Source organism: Pollachius pollachius (genome assembly GCF_949987615.1).
Source record: "Pollachius pollachius genome assembly, chromosome: 8".
Taxonomy (NCBI): Eukaryota; Metazoa; Chordata; class Actinopteri; order Gadiformes; family Gadidae; genus Pollachius; species Pollachius pollachius.
Genome location: NC_136941.1, coordinates 15,704,834 through 15,723,875, shown reverse-complemented (window position 1 = coordinate 15,723,875; position 19,042 = coordinate 15,704,834). Strand labels below are relative to the sequence as shown.

The 19,042-nt window shown below is 43.3% G+C and overlaps 4 protein-coding genes across 10 annotated transcripts in view; 2 read left to right on the top strand and 2 right to left on the bottom strand.

Moving 5' to 3' along the window:
* The first annotated feature begins 1,093 nt into the window (after nt 1-1,093).
* cnbpa (CCHC-type zinc finger, nucleic acid binding protein a) lies at nt 1,094-4,604 on the top strand. 2 transcript variants are annotated; one of them, XM_079742503.1, is made up of 5 exons: nt 1,094-1,163; nt 2,656-2,833; nt 2,936-3,001; nt 3,181-3,379; nt 3,573-4,604. In XM_079742503.1, the coding sequence occupies exons 2-5, from the start codon at nt 2,659-2,661 to the stop codon at nt 3,688-3,690; spliced, it is 558 nt and encodes a 185-aa protein (XP_079598629.1). In that variant the 5' UTR covers nt 1,094-1,163; nt 2,656-2,658; the 3' UTR covers nt 3,691-4,604. The 2 variants fall into 2 exon arrangements, with proteins under 2 accessions (XP_079598629.1, XP_079598630.1); XM_079742504.1 differs by lacking the exon at nt 1,094-1,163 and having other exon boundaries at nt 1,667-2,833.
* A 1,057-nt stretch (nt 4,605-5,661) lies between these two features.
* Nucleotides 5,662-8,784, top strand: LOC307078991 (haloacid dehalogenase-like hydrolase domain-containing 5). Its single transcript, XM_079741037.1, has 8 exons — nt 5,662-5,823; nt 6,595-6,798; nt 6,918-7,030; nt 7,184-7,277; nt 7,378-7,411; nt 7,509-7,683; nt 7,837-8,025; nt 8,365-8,784. Exons 1-8 carry the CDS (start codon nt 5,704-5,706, stop codon nt 8,771-8,773), a joined length of 1,338 nt encoding a protein of 445 aa, XP_079597163.1. The 5' UTR covers nt 5,662-5,703; the 3' UTR covers nt 8,774-8,784.
* Nucleotides 8,785-8,802: 18 nt separating this feature from the next.
* gp9 (glycoprotein IX platelet) lies at nt 8,803-11,273 on the bottom strand. The gene is made up of 2 exons (XM_079741038.1): nt 11,057-11,273; nt 8,803-10,533 (listed from the first exon to the last, which is right to left on the bottom strand). Exons 1-2 carry the CDS (start codon nt 11,098-11,100, stop codon nt 9,786-9,788), a joined length of 792 nt encoding a protein of 263 aa, XP_079597164.1. The 5' UTR covers nt 11,101-11,273; the 3' UTR covers nt 8,803-9,785.
* A 2,971-nt stretch (nt 11,274-14,244) lies between these two features.
* Nucleotides 14,245-19,042, bottom strand: part of iqsec1a (IQ motif and Sec7 domain ArfGEF 1a) — a gene marked incomplete at its 5' end in the record, with an annotated part of 81,507 nt that continues 76,709 nt past the window's right edge. For 5 of the 6 annotated variants that reach the window (XM_079742154.1, XM_079742149.1, XM_079742151.1 and 2 more), the window contains 2 exons: nt 14,245-16,145; nt 17,754-17,803. In XM_079742154.1, the coding sequence (XP_079598280.1) occupies nt 15,525-16,145; nt 17,754-17,803 (671 nt within the window). In that variant the 3' untranslated portion in view covers nt 14,245-15,524. The remainder of the gene's footprint in view (nt 16,146-17,753; nt 17,804-19,042) is intronic. The other variant, XM_079742153.1, reaches the window with a different exon arrangement.

Here is a 19,042-nt window from a genome sequence, read left to right as displayed (position 1 = left end):
TTAGCACAAACAATGGCCATTTCCAATACAGTATCTGGTCTGTCTTGTCAACATTGAGTCTCAGCTTGTCTATCTTAATGTGCAAATTCTTAAGTTTAAAATCAAGCCTTTGGCTTCATCTGGCATAATATTATCTAACTGATACTTGGTGTAAGGGGATGAGGGTAGGGCTTTGTCATTGTGGGGCCTTCTTAAGGTACTCCTTTAGGTTTGTCTATTGTTTAGAATGGTCAGGTTTCTGCATTTCCGAATGACGGGAAATAAATGCCTCAACGGTAATATGATAATAATATTTACGTTTGATTTCTTACAGAAATACTTGACCTGTTTAAATAAGGTTGGACAACTATTTATTTAATTAACAAACCATACCACCTTAAGACTCAGACGATCGCATCTTTCCCAGTTATTGATCCAACCAAGCTCTCATGCAAGTTAGCTGAAATGCATATAGGCCTGATTTCCAATGGACTTATGTGTCTCACGCACAGACACTCGTCGCTGTTTGTGCGTGTGTGTGTGTGTGTGTTTGTGTGTGTGTGTGTGTGTGTGTGTGTGTGTGTGTGTGTGTGTGTGTGTGTGTGTGTGTGTGTGTGTGTGTGTGTGTGTGTGTACATTTGAGCAATCTTTCAATTTAGTTTAATGGAAATTGATTTCAGGATTAGTTTGGTGTTATTTATTTTGTCATCTTGGTTATAATACTTCAGAGGCATCAAACTGCCATGACCACTATATGATATGGGGCTAGGCAATACATAAATGGGAAACTGTATATGATTATTGGAATTATAATATTAGCGTCCGCTAAAAACTAGAGGCAGGAAGGGACATTACTATTATAACTATATACAATTTTTTGTTTATTTTTCTATATTTCCATTATATTTAGTATTTATTAATACTGTTTTAAATAAATAAAGCAGGCCTGGCTGAACGAGGTCCGACATTAGCATCGAATCCTGGAGAAATCCTCCACAGTGATTGGTTATTGGTAGAGGCGGTGTCCAGACACTCTGCAGCCTGATTGGCTGGACGCGCAGACCGTGGCCAACGACTGCGCTTTCTTTGACTCTATAGTATGAATGACGCTCCAGAAACTCGTGTTCCGCCTGTAGCTCAGAGGAGGAGGCGTAAACAGAATCTTAGTAGTCATAGCTGAAAAGGTAAGAAATACACTCATATTCTTAGGCTGATCTTCTCAAAACAATGCGATTTGGGTATGTTACACGTTTCACTTATTGCACACCGATGCCTGTTGGTTATTTTTCATTGAAAAGCACACATTGTAGGAAGGCATTTACGGGACATCGGGTTCTCGGCCTGCTAGCGCTTTTGAACGACTTTGAGCCATTAGAGCTCTGCGCGGGAAAGGTTCTCTATTATTCATTGTCCAGTGGTTCTAATGCGAGTTTATTTCCCATGCAATCGGTGTAATTCCTCGATGGCTAGCCAACGACACCCAGATGAGTCGTAACGAGCCGCTATCGTCGACGTGGTCGTGTGTCTGTTGTATTGAAAAGGTGGCGAGGCTAACACGCGGTGTCTCGCCGAGTACGCAGTTGCGTCAACGTGACAAGGCCCCAACGCAGGGATAGCTGCTACACATCGCTTCGTTTTGTGTAATGCGACATTTACTTTTGTCGGTTAGATCATCGCGATGTAAATGTTCCGATCAATCCAAGACTCTTGTCTGGAATGAGTCTTGTATTAATCTGCGCTATTATCTAACGCTACCTCTCCGAGACTGATAGCCTAACGCATGGATGCTACATGACTAGCTGCAGGAGACACGGCGTGCGTTTAATGGCATTGATTTCGACTGACGTTACTTCGTTTTACCTTGTTTTTTTTTGTGTAATATTTAACTGTTACGTTCTAGTATAACCTCTTAAGCCTGGATGACTGTTAATACAAGTACATTTCATACAGCAATGTTAAAGGATTCACACGAGGTAGTCGTGTTGCATAGACGGGCGTCTTAAAGATGGGAGTAAATTATGGCTCTACGTGCCCAACATGGCCAAATGCTTTTTGCCATGCAATGTTGCATTGTATTCAACTGTGAAAATAGATTGAATCTCATTTTCTCCCCGTCCCGACTAGGGTTGCATTCTATAGTAATACTCGGGCACTGTGAGTAATGTGGTTAACGTTACTTATTAACTCGCATTCTTCATGACCGATGTCTTTATCACCGTCAGCACACACTTTGGAGAAGTTTGACCTGTGGTGATCACAACATGATTCCATTGATGAAATCATGTAAGTCAGCCCAGTAGCGAGCTATCCCAGTGGTGTGGAGAAATAGGCTACCCTATAGGTAGTTTGTACCCACTGCATACAGGCCTAAAATCCCTGAGCTGGTAGTATAGTAGATGTATGACTAGCATTTAACTGGTTGAGCAATGAATGTTATCAATTTAAGGTTTAGGGGTAACCTCTGTAGTCAACCTCATAAATATCCCTGGGGAAATTAATGCAGATACATGTTCATGACATTCAATGTATCATTTTTGCCTCGCTATTCAGAACATGTTAGTCGTTATTTAGTTATTCACCTGATCTCTGTTAATTTGCATTGGGGGAGGGTTATTGCTCACACAAATGTTTCTCGAGTGAGTTCTGTATTGTAACACATGTTTTGTTTTGACTCAGATAATGGACAAGTCCATCAACGAGTGTTTCGGTTGTCACCGTACTGGACATTGGATCAAGAACTGCCCACTTGGGAGTGGAGGCGGTGGTGGTGGAGGAGTCGGTGGCGGTGGGGTTGGTGGTGTTGGGGGTAACGGCGGCGGCAGGGGACGCGGTAGAGGCCGGGGACGCGGCAAGGGTAAAAATAGTCACTATGAACATTACTGAGAGTATTCCCTCTGGCACATTGCTTGAAATGTAAGGAGACACACTTTTATAACCCTTGATGCTTTCTCCACAGACCACTTCTGCTTCAGGTGCGGGGACCAAGGTCATATTGCAAAGGATTGTGGGCAATCTGAGGATGGTGTGTATTGCGCTTGTAGAATAAATGTTTTGGTTGTCATTTTCTATATTTTTGTTGTGTAATTCCTAACTAATTCTGTAGTCCCCAATATCTTCTTTCAAGCCCACCAATTACTGATTGGTTGGAATGGTTGAAATGAGTTTGTTAGTGAAACGCATATCATTTGTGTTGCGGTTCAGCATGCTACAACTGCCACAGGAGTGGCCACATCTCTCGGGACTGCACAGAGCCCAAGAAGGAGAGGGAGCATCACTGCTACAGCTGTGGCAAGACGGGCCACATGGCTCGTGAGTGCGACCATGCCAATGAGCAGAAGTGCTACTGCTGTGGAGGCTTTGGCCACATCCAGAAGCTTTGCGATAAAGTGAAATGTTACAGGTGAGGCCACTTTCTTTTATTTGTGTGTATGTAGATAGATGGATAGATGCATTTGTCGCGTACTTGTGTTTTTTCTCCCTCAGTAAATAGGTCAAAAGTAAAAAATAGGTGTACATGACGTAAAGGCTCTTGATATGCGTGTTGAATATTACGCGTGTCTATAACGACCAATGTGTTTTTGTGTCTTCCCCAGGTGTGGTGAAATTGGTCACGTTGCTATTCAGTGCAGTAAGTCCAGTGAAGCGAGCTGCTACACCTGTGGAAAGACGGGCCACCTTGCGAAAGAATGCCCCAGCGAAGCCACCGCATAATCAGTGCCCTTGGTTGCCCCTCCGTTTTTTTCAGATTGATGGTTGGTTGTATTATTTTCTCTGAATCCTCTTCACTGGCCAAAGGTTTGGTTGACAAGAGGCTAGTCCCAGGCCAGTGGGCCTCTCGACATAATACAATGAAAGGGGTGAAAAATATCTTTCTGCATTCAATACAAAAAAAGTGTTTTAGTTTGATAGTGGTGTTGCGTATAATGCTTTGTTAAAGAAACCCCCCCCTTTCCAAGCCACTGGCGATCAGAGATGGAATCTGAATGGGACTAAACATACGGCATGTATAGGACCTCTGGCCTTGAGAGCAGTGAGTCTCGGTAGGATGAGGGACCGAATGGGGAGTAAATGGATACCATGGGCTCCCTGGTATGGTCATTTTGGTTTGTTAAAGTGAGCTAAGATATGAGTTTGCCAAGAGTAAGAAAACCGAGTAGAAAAACCGTTCACAACATGATGCATCTGAGCCCTACAAGCAGCAATGTGGGCGGGACATATTCAAACATGCTATATTGCTAAGATATAAAAGTTTTGCAGTAACAAATATCTTTTATATATAAATCTGTTAAAATTTAAATGTCAAGTGTTAGCCCAAGGTATGTTTTTCTTTAAAAATGTTATGAATTTTTAGTTTTCCTTTTTTTTTTTTTTACCTTGGCTGGAATTAGCATCATTAACAGTTGTCAAGTGTGAATTAGGAGTCATTTGGGAATGGAAAATGAATTTCTCAGAAATCAAATGTTATTTTTGTACAATATCACTTAGACTACTGTAAAAATACCATTTGCTTGTACTCTGTTTTTAAGTCGGAAGGAGAATGCAACTTAAGTCCTAAAAAAATAAATAGAAATGTAATTTTAAACTATCAATAAAGCTGGAGGAGCACGGGGAGAATCATGTTTCAATATCTTGTATTTTTGAATTGATTTGTAGGTGCTCAATCGTTCCACTTTAAATCACAGTTTGCACTAGATGTACCCACTAGAACATGACAGACCTGCAAAACACATTGAGCAGTGGGCCCAAGTAATTACCGTTACTGGGACTAATATTAAAGGAAAAGTCATTTCTACCAGTACTTGGAAATGTCTCAGCCTTTCTGTGAAATTTGGTCTTTAACTTCCAAGTGAACTCTTAAGGTTAACCCAGCGGCTCAAATTTCCAAGACAAATTCCTTCTGGTTGCACTTGCAGCGTAAATATAGCCGGTGCAAGTTATATAAAGCACTTGCATGACTGCAGCAGGCTACATGCCAGTCACAGCTGCAGGCAGTTGCCCAACTTGGAATTTCTAGACTTATTACTTGCATGCATTCTTAATTAATACAGCTCCATGCTTGTATGTATATGCGTAATTCTATACAGTAAACTGTAAAATGGTACGCATTCCCAATTGTTTTTTCATTTATACCGTGTATAAAATGGCAGCCCAGTTGCAATGGTTGCAGATGCCGTGCAAGCGCCTTCTCCACTGGCTGAGGACGACTGGAGGACCACCTATTCCTCGCGTGTCGTCACTCGTGCTGCCAGTCAAATTCTATCAGACGTTCTCCGTTCAGGACGGAACGCCTTGAACAGAATGCTTGAAACGAGCGTTATTGGAGAGAGGGCGGGGCATTCACTTGCATGGATTAGCGGCAGAGAGGGAGGGACTTCCGTTAGAGGTAAATCTTTCACATTACATGCCGCGGATGAATTCTTGTTCAGTCGAACACCAAATTGATTATCCACGTGACCGTTGATGTTCTTTTTCTAGTCAGGTTCTTATTATATACTCTCTATATCCTCCCCGGTCTCTGTTTACGTAGCAATAGGAAGCATAGGAAGTAAGATAACGGAAATGCCGATGTGGTATACCAGGATAACGCTTCAAACCAGGATCCTCTCCGCAATGATGTGCGATGGAATCGGAGGAAAACAAGTAAAGCCAGGAGACGGCAGCCCGGCTCCCTTCATACGCGGTTCTACCCTTTTATAAGCTTTAAACCCGGCGAAAACAAAGGAGATGAAGGGACTCCTGCCTTTTTGCCGGGGTCTCTACACCCTGAGTAACCCTCAAGCCAGACGAAAAGCTGGAGTTGTCGGTTCTCAATGCGGGTTTTGCGGAACTGTGTCTAATAGAAAGGTATGCTTAGGCTGTCACGAGCTGTTGCTTAATGTTGGCTCTGACAAACTATCAATTTAATATTGTTACTAAGTCGTGGTATTGCGCGACATTTTTGGGGTATTTTCGATAAATGTCGAGGTTAAACCTGAACCTTTAACGGGTGCCATTTAACATCCTTTGTGAAGAAGCTGCAGATACACGACAGAGGCGTTCAATTGTTTTGCTTATCCAAAGAAAAAACAATTGTTCCCCAAAAATAGTCACCCTTCCAATAGAGCAAGAATATCTATTATGCATTGCCGCAATACGATAATAATTACCAAAAAGCAAAATGACCCGCTGAAACCAGATTCGTATGCATTGAAATTGGCGCCTGGTTACGATGTGTCTTAAAATTCCCGCATGGGGCACTGCCGTTATAGGCTGCATTTCTGGTCCTCGCCCAAAGCCCAGAAATATGAGTGCTCTATTCTTTCTTTGCCAAACTGTGTCACTATGAGGGCTCTTCTCTTTGCCAAACAGTCCCAAGAAACCCCCCCTTCCCCAAAACACGGACACACATGTATTGTTTTTAGAGCTCATTCATACATCATACAAAAGCTCACCAGGAGATATATAAATACTTCATAATGCTATGCCCTATGCCTTTTTCAGCACCAAGTCTTTTGATAATGGGAATTATATCTCATGATTCTGATTTGTCATCTGAACTTATGTTCTTCACCCCAAATGGGTTTCATTTCTTGTTATGAGGACATTTCCCGTTTTTGTTGTCCCTCTCATTGACAGCCACAGCCTCGCTTTGGGCTTCTCTTTGACATCGATGGCGTGCTGGTTCGAGGCAGGATGCCAATTCCTGCAGCAAAAAAGGCATTCCAGAAGCTGGTCAACTCTCAGGGTCAATTTGTTGTACCAGTTGTTTTTGTCACCAATGCAGGGAATTGCCTCAGACAAAAAAAGGCAGACCAGATGTCCCACATCCTGGGTGTCCCTGTAAGTAACGTACAGAATGGGTAATATTGGGTTAATGCAGTCAAGTCGGACATGCCATATACTTTACACACATAACAAATCGTGTAAACTAATCTTTGCAAACCTTTGCCCACACCCAGATTACCATGGATCAAATCATCATGTCCCACAGTCCACTCAGGATGTTCAAGAAGTACCACGACAAGTGTGTGCTGGTGTCCGGTCAAGGTCCAGTTCTGGACATTGCTAAAAAGTACAATTCAATTTCAATACCTTTTTGTTGTTATTACACACACACACACACACACACACACACACACACACACACACACACACACACACACACACACAGTGGAAGTACTGTCTTGCTATGCTTTATAACTGGTTATTCTCTCTCTGTTTACAGTTTAGGTTTTGAAAACGTTGTTAGTATTGACATGCTGAGGGAGTCGTTTCCGTTGCTCGACATGGTGGATCACAACAGGAGACCTAAACTGCCTGTGAGCTTTCAAACCTAACACTGGTAGCTATGGTCTGCCAAGCTTTACTCTGTGTTTGTGGTAAAAACACCCATGGCTTATATTTATTTTTACCTTTCAGTCCGCAGCTGTTGGCCACCTGCCAAATGTTGAAGGTAAGTTACCACAGACATGTTAAATTCCCCAAAGTTCAAGTTTAAAATGTCATCATTTTGACCACGACAAGTGACAGTGACATGAGACCCTTTACAGCTGTGATTCTATTTGGGGAGCCAATTCGATGGGAGACCCATCTCCAGCTGATAGTGGATGTCCTCCTGACCCATGGAAACCTCAGCGGTGCCCACCACAGTCCGACTCGAGCCCACCTGCCTTTGCTGGCCTGCAATATGGATCTACTGTGGATGGCTGAGGCGCAGTCTCCACGGTAAGCCCCACTCATCTCAAAACTGTGTTTTATTCTGCCAATCTGTATTGAACACAAGATTTCCAAACGTGATACTCATCCAAACTAACAAGTTTGGTGAACAAAAGCATAGCCTCTGACTCTGTCTCCCTGTTGCTTTCTCGTTGATCAAAGGTTTGGACATGGGACCTTTCTTGTATGCCTCGAGAATATCTACAAAAAGATAACAGGAAGGGATTTGAAGTATGAGGCTCTGATGGGGAAACCCAGTGAACTGACCTACCATTTTGCAGAGTACCTCATCCGAGGCCAGGCCATCGAAAGGCAGTGGAAGCATCCTGTCACGTCCCTCTATGCTATAGGGTAGGTACAAGATTATGTATTTTTGTTGAACCTTAGTAGGCATGGATTAATGTTCAGAGGTGTGCATTATGAGCCACTTCAGTTAACCAACTTCCAAATCCTGTATTGACGGGAATATTGCTTCACTTTGGCGCATGCACAAGAGAATGCACAAAGTAAATTCATGAATTGTTGGAGAGAAAGAAAAATAGTCCCTCCAAATGTTGGGTATTAACCAGGGCCCTTTTGTGATAGAAATCGATTAAACATTCAACACACTTACAGCTACTATGACCCTTTTGTGTTTATTAGCTTTTAGGTTTCAACATAAACCTTTTCAAACCTTTCCTCAACACACAGGGACAACCTGATGACGGACATCTACGGAGCCAACCTTTACAACCGCTACCTGGAGGAAAGGGTCAAGGGGAGGAGCCACAAAGCTGTTACCAAGATGGCGGCAACAACAACAACAACAACAACAACAACTGCCAGTCCCCAGGAGGGGGAGCTGGACCACCCCTGGGCTGGCGAGCTGGCGTTACCGTCCGCTACTTCCTGTAAGTCACTGCTCGTCTGCACCGGGGTGTACAACCCCAGCACTGAGGCAGCCTCCTCCTCCTCAGCCAATCAGCACATCAGAGAGAACGTGTTCCACGGGCACCGGGACTTCCGCTTCGACCCCGAGCTGGTGGAGCCTGATCATGTGGTGCTGGACGTGAACGAGGCCGTCGATCTCATCTTCCACAAGGAGAACTTTGTGCCTTAGTAGGACTTTTGGTTTTGTTGGAAGATGTGACTTGAATTGAGTTGAGTGAGGGGGCAGAGGGGAGGGAATCGCCACTTCATGTACAAAATGTGTAGAATCTGAAAACTGTGGGCATTGTTTACCGAGTCATTTCTTAGAAAATAATGTAATTTTTAAGCTCTCTTAAACAACTTCGGAAGATTTGTTTTTCACTCAACAGTTACAGTTTGTTTGTGTGCTTTAGTGCTTTTCTCATACACAATCTGTAAGTAGTCCCCGGATGATCAAACAGTGTTCGCCAATACGTGATTAAGAGCTAGTTTTAGATAACTTCCTTATTCAACCATAAGGTATTTTTCTTAGGTCATACGTTATAGATCGTTACAAATTATGATGTTACGCTATATTTATTCAAAACATATATTTTTGTTTGACCTTTTATTGTCAAGATGACTTTCATTGTTGTATTTTTATTAAGCGTTTGAACCCATGTTAACTATGCATGATTGTCAGAGTGTGCTGTAAGCTCATCTGTTTGCCATTGCAGATGGCAATGTTGTCCTTCAATTGTACCGACTGTGTGCATCCCGTCTCATCCTCAATACTTTAACCGGTGCACAGGCGACAGTCTTCATTAACATTAACATGCTATATGTAAGCCAATAAACTATGTAAATCTTTGTGGGCGTAGCTAAAGCACAATTTCTATTTTATGTAATAGTACTTCAGTGGAGAAAGCAACAGCCACAGAAATGTAATTGGCAGGGATTTACATTCATAGTCTAGCGATATGTTCTAAAGACTTAAAGTATGTTCAGTGGACCATTAGCCATGCATATTTTTAATGATTGATGCATGTTACGTAAATAAAAATAAATCTGAAAAAATACTGACTTTTAAGATGAACCAATTTGCAAGGAAAATTGTCAAAGAATCCATCCAAACAAATAAATGACCTTACAATTGTTTACATATCATATTGATGTAATACATTGTTTGTATGGCCAGAAAAATATGATAATACAGTCTTGCATCATGTAGCTTTTATCTTATTGTGTTTCTTGTGCAGGACATCCATTATTTGTGGTAATAAATCCATATTTATATATCTGGTTTCATGATCATTTGTCCAGAGGGGGGCGGTAAAGTTACCATTGACATGTGAGCTGGCGCACTGAACCCTCCTTCTGTATTTGGGTTTTTGTGACCGCAAAGAGTCAGCCCCAAATCCTGAATGTTTATTTACTATGTCCAGAGTGAATGTGGAGTTCTTGGCAAGTCTCAGGCACCACAATAACATAAAAACGAGGCAACATAGTATTGCCCCGAGCAGGCTGTTAGACAATACGTCACTACAGCCTTGCTCAACGGCACAGGAGCTGAACAGCTCGTCCCCGAGATCAACTATCTCTTTCAGCGCCACGGAACTCGGGCTGGCACACGTGGGACTACCGCCGGTTACAACGGCTGGGTTTCGTCGAAGCCAGTTTCTCAGGTACTGGATCCTACAGTCACATTGGAAGCGATTCCCAGAGAGCGAAACCTTCCTCAGGCTCGCTAGTCTGTCAAATGCGCCCGGAGACACTGCAGTGAGCTGGTTATCCTGCAGGTGGAGCTCTGTAGTGTCTGACGGTAGCTGAGGAACTTGTACGAGGTCCATGGCGCTGCAGTTGACCAAGAGGAGCCCAGCAGGCCAGAGGGTGGAACAGAGACAAGGCCCGGGGACAGATTGTGCACTAGACGTGGCCAGGAGCAGGAACACTCCTAGCCCTGAATGCATTCTACAGACGAGAAGAAGACGTTCACACCACTTTGTGAAACACAGAAGCACATTTCACAATGTACAGACTAAGAAAAAGACACACTAGGCCTATTCTGAATATTATAGATCATAAATAAGTTAGGTTAATTTATTATTCTGGTGCTCAACAAGTGGTCTCAAGTGTGTATATATATATATCTATATATATATATATATATATATATATATATATATATATATATATCTATATATATATATATATATATATATATATATATATATATATATCTATATATATATATATATATATATATTGTATCCTTCCTATAAAGGGTGAGGCTTAGTATCACTATAAAAATATTTAGCTATAGCTAATACATCAAAATATATATTAAATTGTAAAAATAAATGCATCATCAATATACATTATTAAAATGTGTCTAAAGCTTACATCATAAGAAATGCAATGCAAGCTTGTAGAAACTAGAACGTATTTTATATAATGCTCAGAATACTGCATCGAAGTACAGGCCTATACGCACCTTTTGAAAGTTTGAAATTTGAAAGTTTGCGATTGTATATCCATTCATCCTGAGGGTATTGTCCGTCCCAGTCGAGGCGGATTGGGTGTGTGTAAATCCATCGTTCTCCTGGGGTTCTTCTTGGATTACTTTGATAACTGTCGACAAAGCGACGGCTGAGTTCCTTAAACTTCAAAAGGGTTCTTGACGAGACCAGTAGTGACCAGTGCTGACGTTGTTGTGTTAGGTTCCTAGTCGTAAGGGAGACCCTTCTGCTGTGGGGAAGATAGGGCCTTATCAGATAAAAGTCTGCGTTAGGAACGCAACTTCATAATATGTGTTTTCAGGCCCAACGTCGGGCTGAGGTGGTGCTAAACTTGACAGCAATCTGTCTCTCGCTTTTTTCAATTTCAGTAAAAAAAATATCAGGATCATAAGAACATAAGACATAAACTGACCAATGGAAGAGAATAGTGAAGTCCAGGGAGGTATGTCTTGAGAGGAGGGTCCCTTTTGGAGTATAGTCCCACTCTAACCAAAGATACAATGGATTCAAAAGCCAAGGAAAGGTTTCTGAGAAAAGTATGTTGACAACAAATGTAACAAGATGAATATCATATACCATATCCCACTGTGCTTCCATTATCCATTGGGTATACCACCTAAATACACAGTATAGGCCCAAATAGTAATCTATGTTCTTGACATCCTTATCTATAACGCCCTCTAGTGGGGGTGGGGTATATGAACAGCACTGCTAAAGGAATTCCCCTTCTTAATACTATACACTCCTACTATACAATCTGCTTTGGAGTTTGTTTACTGATGAACTACATTAGTCGCAGTCATTCATAGTAATTGATAAATCAGGGGTAGCTTTTATCCTTTTTGTGTACCAAAATCCAAACTAATTTATCAGTTATGTAAACATAATTTTAGTCTTTTCATTCTAGCGGCAGACCACAAATGAAACTGCTTAAGAACCACTTAAAAAAAACAAAAAACACATACATACCATAAGTCATTTATTTGTTTATTTTGCGTTCTTAACATTGTCACAGTTGAAGTTTTACAATAACTGGGGTCATACGACTCACTATTCACTGTACAAACAAAATTCACACAGAAATGAGGCCACTTTCATCTTTCCCTTTAAAAATAAAGTCTCCTGACAGAATAGCTTGTAGCGTGTGTGTGAACGGAGCTCGTATGTGTGTATGCGCGTGTGTGCACGCGTGTGTTCTGAGGATCCTATGTACGTGTGGGGAAAACCAAAATAGGTGGAGATTGCCCTTCTAACAGTCTGTATTTGGGATCGATCTACAGTGTACGTTCTAGTAACACCCTTGTTGGGAGGCGGAGACAAAAGATATGTTTGTGATTCTCAACACTACACTGAGGTGTCATCACTGCCAATATCGGAGCACACGGATGATCCTATACACATTATGTACATTGTGTTTCGGTTTGTATTTTGCACCCACTTGGTCCCTTGACAACTTAACATGTTAGCAAACCTCCACCTTCCAATAAATTCATTCTTTTTGCACAAAGTGTCATATTTACATGATGGACACCTTCAGCAGTCCAACTTAAGTGCATGGTTATTATTTTCTTTCATTTTCAATGGCTGTGTAGATGAAATGCATGCTGAAGTGCTGAACTCCAGTAAATATCAGCCAACATGGGCGAGCCAAAACAGGACACGATCAGGAAGTCGATCAAATGAATAAAAAATAAAAAAAAAAAAAAAAGGGAAGGGAAGAGGTCAAAGTTTACAGGCTGAATTCTATATTTCCTGTCAGCTCACAGTGAATAGGACACTTTATGCATCAGATCCATGCAGTGCATTGTTGGGGTATCGTCTTAACACGAAGTGACTATGGACTTTCTAAACATAAAAAAACCTCTATAACAGAAACATAAAAAAACATAATCCAATTATCCTATGATTTCAGTTTTTAGTCATAATATAAAATGAATAGACACATTCCACTGACCATTACTGTCCCATACAAGATATGCTAACTCTCTCCTAGCGTTCTCCATCTCTATTATAATAACATGAGGATCACATGAGTAACAAAAAGTAAATGTGTGACCGCCTTTTTAAGCTTGACTTATGGTAATGAGTTTCTTTGTGAAAGTTAAAATACATTTACAACCTGAATATTGGAACAAACAGCTGTCACTAATGTACACACTTTGAATAGACACTTTTTTATTTGTAGAATTTAGAAAGTTATTATTTATTTACATAGACCATGTTCCTTTGTTCATTTGCATTGCTGCAGTCAGTTACAACTGCATTTCCTGAAAAAAATGAAAGTGTTCTTTCACGTGTGCTTATCCAGCAAAATATTTCTGTTCAGCCCCAAAGAGAAGGATGTTCCTTTAATAAAATATATACACACATTCTTCTTTCCACTGTGAACTCTGCAAGTATTTATATATTCTAAAATGAACCAAAAAAAAACAACTGAAAGCAAAAGATATATATATTCTTTTCACCTGAATCTCATCCTGGACCAATGGGACACACTTCCACGTTCAATCCAAGTCTGCATTTTTCTGAACATGATTGCACTTAAACTCGCTATGGTAACACTGATTCGTAATACGATGTGCAGAGGATAGCTGAACAACAATAAACATTACATGCAAAAGTCACCTACGTTATTTAGACATTCCACTGAACTCCAAGGCTGTCTCTCTCCACAACTATGAGGACAGTCGCACAGACACTTTTTTTTTTACTGGGGGGAGGGGGGGTCCAAACTAAATAAATAAATGACACAACATGAAGAAACGCACAAACAGGAGGGTATGCCGTGCGTGTTCTGAATGTACAAAATAAGATATTGCACATGTGTTCAAAAAATATGAAACAAAACAGGGTATTTCCATCACCGGTCTGTAAACAAAGAACAGAAGGCAAAACGAGATTGAAAAAGGTGATTTACTCTTTTGATTAGAAGAGCGAAGAGAGCTGCTTCTTTGTTGCCGCATATGTTAAAGGCAATAGTCTCAGCAACATGTTTGATCCATACAGAGATATAGATATATTGCTATGTATCAACATATATATATATATGTATATATATATATATACATATATATATATACATATATATATATATATATATATATATATATATATATATATATATATATATATATATATATATATATATATATATATATAGATGGGTCTGTAGGTAAAGTGGCTCACGTCTCGGTATACAGAAGACACCAGCAAGGCCTTTTAAATCACCTCTTTATCTCAAAAACACAGTGGAGAGTGGTTAGCTGAGACTCAAGGGACCCTATGGCATCATCCATATCTACAAAAGGCAGTGCGTAGTCAGGGCTACTCTGAGCAGCCCGAGAGATGGTTTCCTACAGACCAGCCTGGTGTTTGGAGGCCAGTGTGCTACAGCTGCCAATCCCGAAGCTCTTTGTATTGAATGTGAGGAAAAACCAAAGAAAAGGAAAGAAAACAAGTCCAAATTAGATTGTTAGCTGGGCTGATTTGGGAGTTCCATCTCTTCTGATGATTACATCTCGTTGTTACAGAGTCAGTATATCACTGATAAAATGTATTTTTAATTGATAATTGTAAGTATAATCTTACAAATTACTTAGAGCACAATATACTGTACATGAAGTTATTGACTAAATAGATTATGCATAAGTAATTGGCACATTTATTTATGAGCTAAGAGACAATACGTATAGCTGTCATCTACAGTAAATACAGCACTAGAACTACTACGGCCGAGTCCGTCTATGCAGATGTTAGCCCCGGTCTGCTGACCCGGGCTAGGTTGTGAAATGGTTATAGTAAGGTTGGTCGGCTACGCGCGGTTGGGCAGGGAAGGCGGTGGCGAATAGCTTTCGAAAATGATGATGACGATGATAATAATGGAGAGGATGATGATGATGATGATGGGGAGATAAGAGCGTTGTTTTTAAAAAAAGTTCGGAAATAACAGTGTGTACAATATAGGACTCCATCGCGGTGGCAGACTGAGGTCCCTCTGCCTTTCCTCCTCAGTGGGTGAAGGGAAGACACAGGCTTATTGGGTACATGGAGCAGTGTGGAGGAGCTTCGCCTCAGCCATCACCGCCAGCTTACTGTTTGCTGTTGTTATTTTTGCAGGGGGCGAATGGGTGGGTGGCCTCTTCCTGCAAGAAACACCCCCCTGAAACCCAAAGAGAGCCCGGGGAGGCCCGTATCCAGGCCCCCTACTGACAGAACACGAAGAGCCCGATTCCAAGCTGCATCTTGCTGAGAAGAGTGGAGATGTATGTATTCATATATAGGGGGCTGCCCGTGATCCATCGCCATCACAGCAGCAGGTGAAGCACAGTGGACAGGCCATAAACGAATGCTGTCAGTTCCCTTTGGTGTTAGCATTTTCTCTCCTCCTCCCACCCAGTCCCAGCGACCACGCCGCCCCTCGTGGTTCCCCCCCCCGCCTCCTGGTCACACCACTGTGCTGATGCCGCTGTGTTTGGCTTTGGGTCCGCCGGGCATGGAGCCCGGCGGCTGGCCGTGGGGGTGGGCCGCGTGTCTGTCCGGCTGGCCGTGCAAGGCGTGATGGGAATTCTGGCCGCCGTGGTGGCTGTGCTGCGGGTGCGCGTGGGAGTTGGAGTAGGCGGCGGCCTCAGCGGGGGGGAGCTGGGCGTGGGGCGGGGGGTGGTAGTGGTGGTGGTGGTGGTAGGGCGGGGGGTTCTGCTGCTGCTGCTGGAGGGTGGGGCAGTGCTGGGCGTGGTGGCCCGGGGGCTGCTGGGCCGTGTGATGCAGGTTGGCCGGGTGCAGCTTGTGGGAGATGAGGGTGGGCTGGCCGGCGGGGGGCAGGGGGGCGTGGCCCTGCGGCAGGCAGGGCGGCTTCCCTCGCTTGCTGCCAAACAGCGAGCCCAGGATGGAGGTGGGCGCCACGTTGGGGTGGGAGGGCTGCTGGGTGGGGTGGTGCTGTGGTTGGTGGTGGTGGTGGTGGTGGTGGTGGTGGTGGGGGTGGTGGGAGGCGTGGTCACCCCGGGGGGCTGCGCCGTCGTGCAGCGTGTGGGCCCGGCGGCACGTGTGGGGGCTGCTAATGATGGACCCCTGCGGGAGGAGAAGGGAGCGGGTGTTAGCGTGGTGGGCTACGCAGCGTCGACTTAGCTTCGCGGCTAACTAGACAAGCTCATACGAGAACAGCATTTATTTGCTTAACCTGCATGTTTGGGATAAACACATGACTCATAATAAAATGTTATAATGCATGCGAATGACAAACCAAAAATGTTCTTCTCATGACGTGGGGGAAAAGTAATATTATGCATGTTTCCACAAACGCTTGATGGTGAGGTATGCCTGTGTTCATAAAGGACTTCTGCCCATAATGACACCACTGCCAAGATATTAGCATTTATCCCACTGTGCTTCAGGGAAGAAAAAAAGGACATTTAAAATTGTAATAGGTACACAAAATACACAATTGGCCTACATTCAAAGTCAAATGCACGAGCAGGAACATTTGGTTATTTATAGGTGAAACAACACTATCCAAAACCTGGCAAAAGAAAAATCACACATGCAGCTTTGGCAAAAAACAAAACCAAAAGAAGGAGTAGATTCTACATGCAGAGAGGATGTGTGACGGCCAAAGCCTTCATCCGCATCAGGTAGAGCATTCATCTAGAGAAGGAGGAGAGACTAAGAGAGACCGACGGACCCACGTGCTCTCTCACCCAGATCTAAGGATCCCGCTCCTAACCCCAGTGCAGGAAATGTCATTACTTAGCAGTGGGCGTCGCTGAGTCCTTTCAAGAGCACACTGTATTTTCTTTTATGTGCGCCTTGATCGAGACCATATGCCTTTAGAAAATGAAATTTGCAGACTTGAACCCCGACAACATTGACCCCGTGAGACAAGTGTAATGAATGAGAAGATAACGGAATGAAATCCACGTCTGAAGTGCACATGAAACCCATTTAGTGCGGAACTGGATTAAAAACAGAACAAAAGTCCTAGCGTCCTTCCTGAAATAGAGACCCCCTTCCTAAAGAGGGGTACGAAGCATTACAGAACAGAACACACGGACGTGGTTCCTTCCTTATCCAACCTCTCGCTGTTGATAACAACAACCAAGTCAAGACTCGTACATGTGTATCCTTAAAGACCAAAAGACCAAAACAGAAACCAGGAGGAGCAACCCAGCCAAAACCGCAGACTGACTGACCTACTGACTGAAGGACAACCTGGTGAAGAGACAGCGGACAAGGGGGAGGACAGACGGAGACAAGGGGGGAGGAGGAGGACAGGGCGTGGTCCGTTAGTAGACTCATGCTTGTTTCAAGTTACAAAACAAAAAGCCTCGTAGCATGACGTCCACGGGGATGCGTGACCAGACAGTGTTGGGGGTGGGGGGGGGGGGGGGTTCAGAGGCAGGCAACCCATGCATGCACACTACTAGCCCAGGCAGGCAGGTGGGCTGTTGTCAGTGGAGCGCATCCCAGGAAATGAGCAGCGGATAGACAAACAAACCGAGAGGATGTTCTCAAACCAGATGAACTATGACAGCAAAACATAACAAGAGGAGAGAAGGAGGAGGAGGAGGAGGAGGGTTGCAAGACCAAAATAAAGTGAAAAAATAATAAAATGGGAAATGGTGGACGGTGCACATCATCACATGACAGAGGTAGCTTGGAGACCAGCCGCTTCCAACTTACTTCCATATTGCTGTCTAGTGATCCTGCACTGCCGCGGCGCCCCCGCTTGCCTGCCCGGGACATGCAATACCACAGATTAGAGACGGACAGCACTCCTGGACCAGACTACACAGGGCCGCGCTGGGCTGGGCTGGGGAGGCCCCGCAGGCCCCCTACAGGGCTGGGAGGGAGGGGGGGGGGGAGTGGTGAAGGGGCCAATTGAGTGGGGCTTGTGACTGTGAGGGGAGGGAGGGGTACCTTGAAGGGGGGAGGGGTTCTGGGGGCGGGGGAGGCGATAGTTATGGCTGTAATGGCTATATTTTCTGTGTCAGCTTCGAGATATTTTTGGAATTTCGTTAAATGCTCACGATCCAATTAACTCTGGACCTGTGTTTATCTAAACTACCCCACGTTGTTAATCTGCCATTTCCTTGCCTCAACTCCAGATCCAAATCAGATGATTGAATAGGCAACTGATGGGAGTTGAGTTCTAGGAAACGTTTCTACATTTTTCCCCAGTTTCCAAATGTGCTTCCGCTAAAAGAGATGTACTTCAGCATGGAGCACCGGAAGGAGGGGCTTTGACACCTAGCGTCTGAGTGACAGTCACAGGAGAAGGAGAGAACACATCAAAAGCAATACAATGAATGTTGCACATGGGATGTACAGGCAAATACAGGGGGCTGAGTAGGACAAACGGAGCATGTTTGCCTTTGTTACACACACAAACACAGACACAGACAAACACACGCACACTAAGCCAATGACACTTGACCACTTGTCACACATAACCAGGAGCGTCCCTGATGTGTACTAAAATAATGGCGAAGTACGCATGGGATGGAGAATGGTGAGAAGAACCAAAGAAAGAGAAAACATTGTACACAAGAAAGATTTTCATTAGCATGCGGCTTCCTGCGTTAAAAGGATCTTTAGGTACACTTATGGACAGGAAAATCTTAAAGTGATGGACAACAGGATCTAAAAATGAAAAATAACCACAGCAAATCACAAAGGGATGGATCCACTACACCCCTGCCGAATATCTTGCCAAGATAATGTCAAATAGTATGTTAATATACATCTCAAAGTCAGCTTATAAACTCGCTCATGAAGAGAATTGTAACGGTCTGAATCCCTGTCTCCTCCTCGCTGTTTTTTGCTTGTGGTTTGCACTTCTTCAAAGTCTGAAACACCGTAGCCTCATTCAGCTGCATTGATGCAGTAATGTGATTGTCCCGGCTTGGCCATGTGAGCGTATGGTAATTGTAATCACCTGATTGGCTAAATAGTAAAGAGGGACAATAGAC